The sequence below is a fragment of the Carya illinoinensis genome, chromosome 2 (assembly GCF_018687715.1).
Source record: "Carya illinoinensis cultivar Pawnee chromosome 2, C.illinoinensisPawnee_v1, whole genome shotgun sequence".
Lineage (NCBI taxonomy): Eukaryota > Viridiplantae > Streptophyta > Magnoliopsida > Fagales > Juglandaceae > Carya > Carya illinoinensis.
The window spans coordinates 21,909,197-21,920,934 of record NC_056753.1 but is presented as its reverse complement, the minus strand read 5'-3'; the positions used below and the strand labels follow the sequence as shown (position 1 = coordinate 21,920,934).

General features: G+C 35.8%; 1 protein-coding gene across 1 annotated transcript; it reads left to right on the top strand.

Moving 5' to 3' along the window:
• Nucleotides 1-414: 414 nt before the first annotated feature.
• Nucleotides 415-10,110, top strand: LOC122300346 (galactokinase). Its single transcript, XM_043110922.1, has 13 exons — nucleotides 415-746; nucleotides 1,117-1,301; nucleotides 1,701-1,747; nucleotides 2,212-2,306; nucleotides 2,457-2,539; nucleotides 3,649-3,717; nucleotides 3,869-4,054; nucleotides 4,521-4,655; nucleotides 4,760-4,894; nucleotides 5,776-5,846; nucleotides 6,419-6,496; nucleotides 9,161-9,302; nucleotides 9,581-10,110. The coding sequence occupies exons 1-13, from the start codon at nucleotides 584-586 to the stop codon at nucleotides 9,689-9,691; spliced, it is 1,500 nt and encodes a 499-aa protein (XP_042966856.1). The 5' UTR covers nucleotides 415-583; the 3' UTR covers nucleotides 9,692-10,110.
• The last annotated feature ends 1,628 nt before the right edge of the window (nucleotides 10,111-11,738 follow it).

Below are 11,738 nucleotides of genomic sequence, written 5' to 3'. Positions count from 1 at the left end.
GTCTATTTGGAACAAATCTTGTAAAGAAAAATGCTTTTAAAAAATATTTTATAAAAATAAATTTATAAATTAGCTTGACTTAATAAGTTATTAAATTTATTTTAAATTTAATATTTAATATAAAATTATATGAGTTTATTTTTATAAAATCTTTTTATATCGATAAAATGTTTCTTTTCTTATAAAATCTATAAAAAACTATTCTTTACTTTATATCTTATCTAAAAATGATATTTATAATTATAAAATATATAAATAGTGTGTAATTATTTAAAAAAATAAAATATAAAATTTACGTAATAAAAAATTAATTTTTTAATAATTAACGTACTCTTTTTAAAAAAATTATACTTCTGTATCCAGTATCCAGCATTACATTTATTTGATGGCTCAAACAATTTAAAGTTCGGATAATAAAGGGGGAACCGAATCCTACTTTACTGGCATTTTCCATCACAAAAAGAAGGAGAAGCCAAGAGGAAAACATTACTTGTTAGTTTAAATAAGGGGAGATAGAGTCGAGCGGTATATCCGGAACTGCATCTGATTTCTGAGTTGACGAGCGTAGGACGATTAGGATCATATGGCCAAGCACGAAGAGCTCCCAATCCCCGTCTTCTCATCCCTGGAGCCTGTCTACGGTGACGGCTCCCAGCTACAGGACGCCCAGCTTCGATTCCACAATTTTAAGTCCAAGTTTCTCGAGGTTTTCGGTCGACCTCCTCACGTCTTCGCTCGCTCTCCAGGTTCTCTCTCTCTCTCTGTTATGTCTGTGTTTGGTTGCCGACAAAGTCTTGTGACTCCAAAAATGGATTTTACAACTCCGAGTAGCAACCGCTTCTCTCTGTTGCTCGCTAATAATCTGTTTGGTTGCTTCGAAACACTTTTGAATAACTAAATCAACTTCGTTTTGAATCTTAGATTGTTGAGACGAATCTATGTGTGTGTGTATCCACTCAGAAACACATACTCTGTTCTTTTGAGTCATTGTGGACTAATTCATCGTGGGTGTAGTTGTGATAATAAACATTTTGATTTGAGAAACTTTTTGCATTTGTGAGTCTGTTGACGATAAATTGAGAATTCGACTGTTGGTTATAAATTTTTTGCGTGCAGGGAGGGTGAACTTGATTGGAGAGCACATTGACTATGAAGGCTACTCGGTGCTGCCGATGGCAATACGGCAAGACACGATAGTGGCAATCCGAAAGCACGATGAGGGAGAGGCCGAAAAGGTTCTCAGAATTGCTAATGTCAGTGCTAAGTACACCATGTGTACGTATCCCGCTAATCCTGACCAGGTATATGAGGACTTCGCATGATATTTTGTGATTTTGATTGGGTTTGTAACTAGAATTACATTCTTTGGCGTGAGCATTATATCTTTGGTATTTTGGAGTCGATTATTCACACTGAAATGCTTGACACTACTGTTTCTCTTTTTGATTGCATCTGCTATGATTCACTGCCGGATGGTTCTTGATTTTGTTGATGGCAACAACCGGTTTTATGCAATTAGAAGTTTAGATCTCATAGTAGTACAATATGGTGATTGCATTGGTTGTTGCTAGAGTTCCTTCACCTGTAGATTACTCTGTTACTTTTGAGCACAATCTTTGCTCTCCACCATGTCACTACCCTTGCCTGCCTTATAAAAATTAGATTTCGTTTTAAAAACTTTTTCCCTGTTTATTTTGCAGGAAATTAACTTGAAGGATCACAAATGGGGCCATTATTTTATTTGTGGGTGAGAATATTTTGCTTTATTGATTTCTAAGTTTGATATACTTCTGATTAGTAGCTTTCTTTTATTTTTAATAGAGTATCTTTAAAAGCCCGTGAACTAGATCCAAATCTGAAGGGATGTTGTGGTGCAATGTTACCCAAATGACCTTCAAAAGATAGTGATACACAATCAAATGCATGCTTTGAATTGTGACCAAATTTAGTAACCTACCTTTACCCATTAATTGGCAGAAACATTGTTATTCAAATGAAGATTTTGTGTGTGCGCGTGCACATTTCCATTCTTAACATGCAAATACTTAGGTGTTCAGATTAAACTTCCTTCTATATGGCAATACACACACACGCACATTACATAGCACTTTGATGACTACTCTTCATCTTTATTTTTAATAAACAGTGTACAAATGATCATGATCTACCTAACTCACTTATCAGAAAAATGTAATGGTCTGTATTCTCCAGGTACAAAGGTTTTCATGAATACGCTAAATTAAAAGGAGTGGATGTAGGTTCACCAGTTGGACTTGATGTTCTAGTGGATGGAACAGTTCCTACAGGTGTATTTCTCATCATCCCTGTAGAATGACATTGGCTATGATGTTCAAACTAGCTGATTATTTTTCCATTCTTTATACTGTGTCAATAATTTAGATGTTTAACTGCATACTAGAGTTGATCGTGGTGACATTTTTTTTCCTTTGATCTAGGATCTGGACTATCGAGCTCCGCAGCATTTGTTTGCTCTTCCACAATTGCTATAATAGCTGCTTTCAATGTAAACTTTCCGAAGGTATATATTAATCATTACTTAACAGAGTGTAAGCATTGGATTTCTGTGTTGTCCTTAGAGGAACATTTAAATCCAAGTCACTTATCAAACAGGACCCAAGTAGGGCTTGTGTACCCTGAATTTTCTTCCTAATGTGTTTGCTCTACATAAAGTAAACCTATTTTTAGGAAAATTGTAATGATTGGTAGGGTCCTCTCTTTGCCCCTCTTATACTGTTAGAACAGTGCTTAGGCTGATATGTAACTTTCAACTATGACGCTAAGGGAGGTAGTCCAATTCAAGGGAGGACTAGAGGGAGGGCAGAACCAATTATAATATGAAGCCCAAGATTCTAACTTGGAATGTCCGGGGACTAAGATGTATTTCTATTAGGATTGTTTGGAGTTTACAAGTATTGAGGATTGTGTTGGGGAATTCACAGTGGCTTGTAAAAACCTGGGTTTATGGGCAAAACCTGGATTGGTGGGACAGGCCTTGGTTTATTGGTGGTGGTTCCACCATTCCCAAGTGAGAGATCGGGGTAGGTGCGTCTTTGGGCTTGGTCTAGATTGGATAGGTTTCTAATTTCTCCCTCTTGGGCTTTGTTAGGATTTTTCCTAGATGGCCTAGCTGGATGATCTCCTTATATCTATTTTTTGCACCTTAGCTAGGTGCTTTCTCTTGTATACATCCAGTGTACTTGGCTATGCCTATTGATATTAATAAATTTTTTACTTATAAAAAAATACTGCTAGAACAGTGAAAAGAAATAATCTAATAACCTTACTACTTTGGCGTGCATTCGTACTTGCAGTTTAGATTTGTCATTATGCATTTTCATTTTTACTAGCATTTGAAAAGGCTCTGCATTTCATTTCTTCTGAATTTCCTGAGCTAACCTTATTGTACTTATGGAGTGGAGGGACAACATTTTATGTGGGGTTGAAATTGACTTTGGTGAAGAGAAGAAAACTGATAACTGGTTTCAAAATGTATATTACTCATGCTCAATTTAGACAATAAAATTATCTTTAAATAACTAATACTTTAATTATTTGGCAAAGCAGCTCATCCTGTACCACTGCTTAACATTTACACCTATTTATATGCTTTTGATTCTTGTTGAACAGAAAGAAGTTGCCCAATTTACATGTGAATGTGAACGACACATTGGAACACAATCTGGCGGAATGGATCAGGTCATATATTTTTGCTTTGTAATGACGAGTTCCATACTAACTTTTCCTAAATTAAGATTTTCTATTTCTGATTATTAGTTAATTTTATAGTAGACCTACTCTCAGTAATGGTTTAATCCCCCTAACCTATTAGTCCTTGTTCACTTGACAGGCAATCTCTGTTATGGCCAAATCTGGATTTGCAGAGTTGATTGATTTCAACCCCATTCGTGCTACTGATGTGCAACTTCCTAGTGGTGGTACTTTTGTAATTGCCAATTCTCTGGCAGAATCTCAGAAAGCAGTCACTGCTGCTACAAACTACAACAACAGGGTTGTTGAATGCCGGTTGGCTGCTGTAAGTTTCTGCATGTCTTAAAGACTTGAACATAAATTTCCATAAATTTGCCTTGCTGGCCCTTGGATTTTACTTCTGCTATGGCTGCTTTGGATTTCATATAATGATTTTCAAGACACTTGCCAGTTACTTTACATCCAAGTTGGAAGGGGGTGGGCAGATGAAGGGAAGGTTTAAGGAATTGTGGCTCGGCTATTTTATTTTTCTTGAATTGCAAGAGCAAGCTTTGAGTTAGTTTATGATCTCAGCAAACACATTAATCACATGAAGATCCCATAGTTTATGATCTCAGCAAACACATTAATCACTTGAAGATCCCATGCTTTTAATGGAAGAAACTGAACTGTCTTTTTCTCAATAAAAGATGTATGGTTACCTGGCTTACAAATTGCGAGGGAACACAACTTTGTTGCTTTCATAGATTGTCTATATATTAATCATGATGTGCACTGTCAAATCTCTCCAGATTGTACTTGGTATAAAGCTGGGAATGAAACCAGAGGAAGCAGTATCAAATGTGAAAACTCTTTCAGATGTTGAAGGGTTGTGCATAAAATTTGCCAATAGTTGTGGATCTTCTGATCCTGTCCTTACTGTCAAGGTGTTTCTTTTACTTTTACAACCGTTTAAAATATGTTTGAGTTGACATATGTTTCTTGGATATTCTAAATTTGTGTATATGTTTAAACTCTTGTCTTTCATAAGGAGTTTCTGAAAGAGGAACCATATACGGCTGAAGAGATTGAGATAGTCACTGTGGAAAAGCTGCCATCCATTTTTAGAAATTCTCCATCTTCTTTGGATGTATTGAAAGCTGCCAAACACTTTAAGTTACATCAGGTAGTTTCTTGTTTGTAGTACACTGATGGCAAGTTACTTTTAACCTGTTTCATAACTAATTTACAATTTGAAAATTATGAATCTTGTTTGACATGTTTTGTGCTTTTAATTATCACTAAAAAAAGAGTGGAGCGAAGTGGGGCAGAGAAGGGATATTATATATGAATTTGTAATACCTTTTTTAAGGGGCTAATATAATGGTAATAAAGATACATTAATAAAAACTGATAGAAAATTAATGCGATTAGATTTAAAAACAAAACCACCGCCAGTTCTCACACACATGTACTTTAGATCGTACGGGCTTGTGCACGTGTCACATAGGCCTGGATTCAAAGACTCACCATGCCAACAAGCCAGTTGAATAAGGGCCAACTGGTTTAAAATATGGCAGACCTGCTGAATCCTAAATTTAATGTGTTGTTGTTGGGTAGCCACTTGCTGAGGTTTCTTCTTTACGAATCTATACAGTCATGCTTATTGGCCCCTAATCTACATTAAAAAAAAGTTCATGATTTGTATTGTTTGGGACATGCAAACCTCATGAATCGGATTATTGTAGTTTTCTAGAATGGCAAAAAAAGAAAGGGGTGGGGGCTATAATAATTCCGACAGCAGCTTTCTCTGTTGTTTCCCCCAGGTCTAATCACCTTATGGTCCTGTACCTGCATCTTAGTACTAATCCTTCTTTATTATATTCAGAATGGTTAATCGCTACATAAATATGGTATTAGTAATTTATTAGTCAAACCTCATCTTTTTTTTTTTTTTTTTTAACCCTTTGAATAGCATGTCTTGGAATGTGGTTCAATAATCAGAAAGTGATTTCTCTGTCCATTTCTGGTTCAAAATATTCTTATTTATGACGAACTTATCTTCAGCGAGCATCTCATGTGTATTCTGAGGCCAAGCGAGTACATGCATTCAAGGATACTGTGGCATCAGAGTTAAGGTACGAAATATCTATTGGACCTAGTTTTTTTTTTCTGTACTTATACATGCTTCATTTTTTTGGTTCATATTCTCATTTGGTGCATTCCGTTTCTATTGTATGATTTCACACTCATGAATGCTATCGGGCTTTAGTAGTTGTGATCGAACATTTGTAAATGCACACAACTCTGCCGGTGTCATCCCTTATTGTCGTAATCCATTTTCTAGGCTGGTCTAAGCTAAGAAGAGGAGGGTTGTTGATGTCCAGCATAATACATAGTCACCATGATATGTTGATATGTGCATTATATGTTCCTGATTGTTATGTTTGTGACACGAGTTGCTATTGTTCTTTTATATGCATTTGAATATTATGCACTGGGTTTGGACTTGAGAACTAAAATTTAGTTTTTGATTCAAGCTCTCTCCCAATATGATTTGTGGTTTGGGTGATTTTGTTTTTTGTTCTTATTATATTTTGAGTCTTCCTAGATTCCCTGCTATTCAATATTTGCATTTTGTAAAACCTTTTCATGTTATCATCCAAGTCATGTTTTCTTGAGACTACAATTCGCATAATTGTTTTTATAGTGAGGAGGACAAGTTGAAGAAGCTTGGCGACCTTATGAATGAGAGCCATTACAGCTGCAGTGTTTTTTATGAGTGCAGGTAAAAATATTCAAATCCATCTTCCATAATGTGCATGCAATTACTCTTGCTACTTTCTCATTATCAGTAAAAACTTCATAAAAAGATGTGAATGTCCATATAAATCTTTCTATATTTGAATTGGTAAGAAGCTTCCGAGAGAGAGAGAGAGAGAGAGAGAGAGAGAGAGAGAGAGAGAGAGAGAGAGAGAGAGAACCCTAGAAGAGCCGCTGTTGCCGTCACCTGTCCGGCGAGTGATAATACATGCCCGGCACAAATAGGACTAGCGGACACCGGTGACGTCACTAAAGGGTATCCGGGACCGGATATCCTTCCGGTGATCTGAGTCTCCCCCCCCCCTTCCCTTCCTCGCCTCTGCCTACCTTGCACTAGCTTTCTCGGTGGAGCCACCGGTGTCTCTTCTCACAGAAAAGTGCGACGGGTCCCAGCGACTTCTTCTCTGGCCTCCGACGTTGGATTTACTTCGGCGACTGGTTTTTTTTTGGGTTGGGTTTCTTTGTCACAGATCTGTCAAAAGCGGCGTCCCTGTTGGCTTCCACAGAACCTATCAACGGACATCGGCGACCTCTGGAAGGGCATTTTACAGTCACTGTTTCCTTCCGGTGACTGGTTTGTATCTCGCAGTTCCCGTAGCCTTTTTCGACAAAATGAAGTTGAATCGGTAGCCTTTTTCGCAGTTCCCGTAGCCTTTCAGCTTGGAAAGCCCCTACTTTTGAAGTTGAATCAGTATGGGTCAAATGGTGCGTTTTTGGGTCAAATCAGTGCGCTTTTGAGTTTTTGCCAGAAACTTGGAGGTCTTCATTAAAAATAGTGAAGAGGGGCAGAAGGGTTTGGAGATCTATAGTGATGGGTCGGAGTGGTATAGAATGGTTGGTAGCAATGGTGGGAGCAGCATTAAAGGTGGGGAGAAATTCAGATTTTACAAAACACTTGCGCGAAGGTAATAGAGAATTCACGGCCCAATGATGCTCCAACAAGCATGGCTGGTATCTAACTGTCATCGAATATGGTGGAGGAGGCCGGCAGAGTAGTGTTGTAATTCCTGAAGGGCATGAAGGACAAGGTTGAGAGAAGTTTGCAGCGTAATTACGTAGAGCTGCGGATTTACTCTTTGACGAGGGGCCAAGAAAGGAAAAGAAGAATGAGAACACCAAAGACCCAAGCACATCCATGGTGGCGAAGCGATCGTATGCCGCAGCTCTGAAGATGGGTTATGCTTATGTGGCTCAGAGTGAGGGGAACGGTGAAAGTGGTCTGCAAATCACGCAAGCTCAGAACCAACTTGAAGTGATGCAAAATTATCTAAAGGATATGGAAACCCAACTTGTTGAGTTGAAGATAGTGATAGCTTTCTCGTCTATGAAAATAGACACACTTTTAGCTAGAGGCAACAGGGTTGTTAAGACTAAGATAGGCCCGATTCCTTTAAATTCAGATAAAGGAAAATGGAAGATCGGATTCGGTCATGTCCCTATAACCAAATCCAGGAGAGCGTGGCGGGTCAAAAGGAAATCTAGGTTATTTGAAGTGGGGTCTACGTCGGTTGTTGGTGTAGAGAATACAGTAATGGAATGTCATTCGCCTAAGGTAACACAGGATAAACCGTTAGGCGGTGTTACACCGTTGCCCGAAAATGGTAAAGGAGATGTAGGATCCGCTGAAGTTGCACGTATAGGGTCGCCTATGGTGAAGGGACTTACTGTCACCCTAGAAGCTCTAATGGGGATGGAAAAAAACAATAGAGTTGATGAGGAGGTACGGGACTTGTCGTTGGTGCCTTGCATGGAAGAAAGTCCATAATTGGGAATGCAGTTGGTTAATGTGTCTGAGGATAATGTTACTTCTCAAGTCTCTTTTCCTCCAATAGCAGATTGGATTCTGTCTAAAGTTAACGAGATTCTGCCTTTTGTGAGGATTTCACATGGAGGATGTGAAGACCAGTTCAATGAACTAATCACTGCGATTAAGGCAAGCCACGTGCTTGAAACCAAAAGTTTCCAGAAAAACAGGGAGTTACAGCATCTTTCTTGGGCAATTAACTACGACACTAAGCGAGGTAGCTCAGTTAGAAGGAAGTCTAAAGGGAGGGCAATGTGAAGATGGGAAACACAAGGGGTTGGGGTTGGGGTTTGGCTTGGGTATTAGTTCTACGGGAAGCAAGGGGTTGAGGTTCAGTGTAATTTTTTGGGTATTTTGGATAGTTTTGGGATGAGTGTATTTTGGGTTGTTTTTCATGGGCTTTTTTGGGTCATTAGGGGCGCTTTATTATGGGCTAGATGTTTTCTTGTATACGTTCAGTGTACTTGGTTACTCCTTTTGATATATAAAATACTTATAAAAAAAAAAAGTCCATATAAATTTGCAGCTCGTATGTTAATGATTTTCTTCATAAGCATTGCACATTTGAATGTTCTTTTAGCGAAAATGGATCATTTATGAGAAACTCATCATGAACATCTACTTTTGGCATTGAAACCTCTGTACTTAGAGAGAGAAAGAGACGAATGCAGACGAAATCTCTGTTGCTTTTGAAGGACTTCATTAAACTTTCAAATTCATTACTATATGTATAGTCTGCAATAGCTATTCCTCTTGGAAATATTCCGTGCCTATTTCACATCATACATGCGTATTCACTTTTTTTCCTTGTTTTCTTGTAACTAGCTGTCCTGAGCTGGAAGAACTTGTAACTATATGTCGGGAACATGGTGCCCTTGGGGCAAGGCTCACAGGAGCTGGATGGGGTGGTTGTGCTGTCGCTTTAGTGAAAGAGAGCACTGTCCCACAATTCATCCTCAATTTGAAGGTTTGTTTTCTATTGTCCCAAAAAGAAATCAGAAGTGTCAAATCTATATAAAGATCTTACAAAAATAAGTTTATATGTTGAAGTAGCTTAAAGTGATACGTTTATATTTATTTTACTTTAAAATGTACTTTATAATCTAGCGAATCCATGTCAGTTTGTCAGATTTTTTTTGTAAGACCTCTAAGTAGACCAAACATCCTCAAAAGAAATTTCACCCTTATTGTTTGGAACAAGCAATTGTTTGAGATTCAATACGACTTGGTTTGGTTGTGTATCAGGAACGGTTCTACCAATCAAGGATTGAGAAAGGGATCATTAACAAGGACGATCTTGGCCTCTATGTTTTTGCTTCCAAGCCGTCAAGTGGTGCCGCTATTTTCAAGTTTTAGTATGTGACTTGTTCACCCCTTTTGCTTTTCTTGGTTAGTATAACGAGTCAACGACAAACTATGTTATTAACGTAACTTATGTCGAGAAAACCACATGAAAAATCGTTTAGGGCGAGTTAAAACTCGCGTTATCAGTTTAGAATTTTGTTCGCGGAGTGAATGGAACTCTATTGACCTCCTAGGCGTAGAGTCACGAGCTCCCTAGCTTTGTCCAAAAATAAATATCGATCTGGCCTAGAGTTTGTTGGCTGTGAATAAAGTTTATATGATATCAAATTTACCCATTGTCGGCCAACTCCTGTAGGAAATGTTTCATGTCCATGAGTTGGGTTGTAAATAAAGAAGTCAATGAGATAGGCTGATTGTTTATTAAATAAACAGTTTGTGAATACAATTATTAATGATACAATTTGTATAAAGTTTGGAATGATTAGTATAAGCTTTAATAAATTTGAATATATATATATATATATATTTTTTAATTTTTAGTAGTATTATCTTTAGATTATTTACCTTTTTAATGAAAAAATCTTTAACTATTTAATTGTTTATATATGCGTGTGTGTAACTAAATATCTTATTTACAAAAACTCAGTTTATTAAAAGTTGGGAAGAAAATTAAAGATACAATTATATATTTTGTCAAATCTAAAACAGCGAATGAATAAACTCAACTTATTCGAATACTAAATGAATTATTTGTAAAAGATAATTCTTGAAGTGTATGGTCTTTTCGTATTTTTTTTTTTTTAAAAAAAATGGGGTTATGATTAAAAAAAATAATACACAAAAACTACATATTTTGAAAAAAAAACTTTATAGGTAGTTATTTTTATATACTTTTTGAACACTCTATTAATACAATTAATTGTATTACATTTTTTAATATAAAATAAATGCTCTGATTAATCATATCATTAGTGTATAAGAAATACATAAAATTTATTATATGTAGTAGAATTCTTTCAAAACCATAAGGTAAGGTTTGGATGGTAAGATAAAATGATATAGTTTTAGATGAAAGATGAAAATTGAATAAAATAATATTTAATATTATTATTATTTTGATATTTGAAAAAACTGAATTGTTTATTATATTTTGTATAGAAATTTAAAAAAATTATAATAATGAGATGAGATGAAATGGGTTGAAAGTGTTTGTGTATCCAAACTTAGCCTAAATATCATTTATCATTATCATTTTAGATTTAGATACAAAATTATTTTAACTCATTTTATCTTATCATTATAATTATATCAAATTTTTACGTAAAATATAATAAATAATTTAATTTTTTTAAATTTTAAAATAATAATAATATTAAAAAATAATATTTTATTTAATTTTTAATTTTTAATTTTTATAAAAAATTATCTTATCTTTATCTCGCTGTCTAAACCTTACCAATAACATTGCGACAGAGTGAAAGAAAGCATGGCGATTTTGTCTCAAAGGCAACAACGTGTCCAAAAATTGTAGGGTTACCTCGAAAGAGACGAACGAGTTTTATGATGTTTTCCACTTCTTTGAAGGTGATGGGGGTCCACTAATTCAATGGGTTTGGATCAACCTGGCATTGCATGTGTGTGTTGAGGAGCGGAGGGGCCATTGAATCTGGGCTTTTGTCCCTCTCTTAGACTCTATCTTCTTGGGTTATCATTTTATTTTGAAACTAACTAATACATCAACAGGAGATCATTATAGCTCAGGAAAAAAAGGGAACTTCACTATTAACTTGTGCATTGATAACCCTTCTAGTCGTGAGCACTGAAGTTTATTTTTAAAATATATAAATCTCGTATATTTAGTTTTTTAAATTAATTATTAAAAAAATAATTTTTTCATTTAATTTCAAATTTATTAATTTTATTTTAAAATAATTACACGTAACTTACCTATTCTAAAATTATAAATATTATTTTTATTTAATTATATATATATATAGATATTTTTAAGAAAATGTATCCCGACATTCCACATTGTAATGGAAATGATAGGGATCCCGTTAGGGGATCCGTTCATCTGTCCCGCTCACTTTTTTTTTTA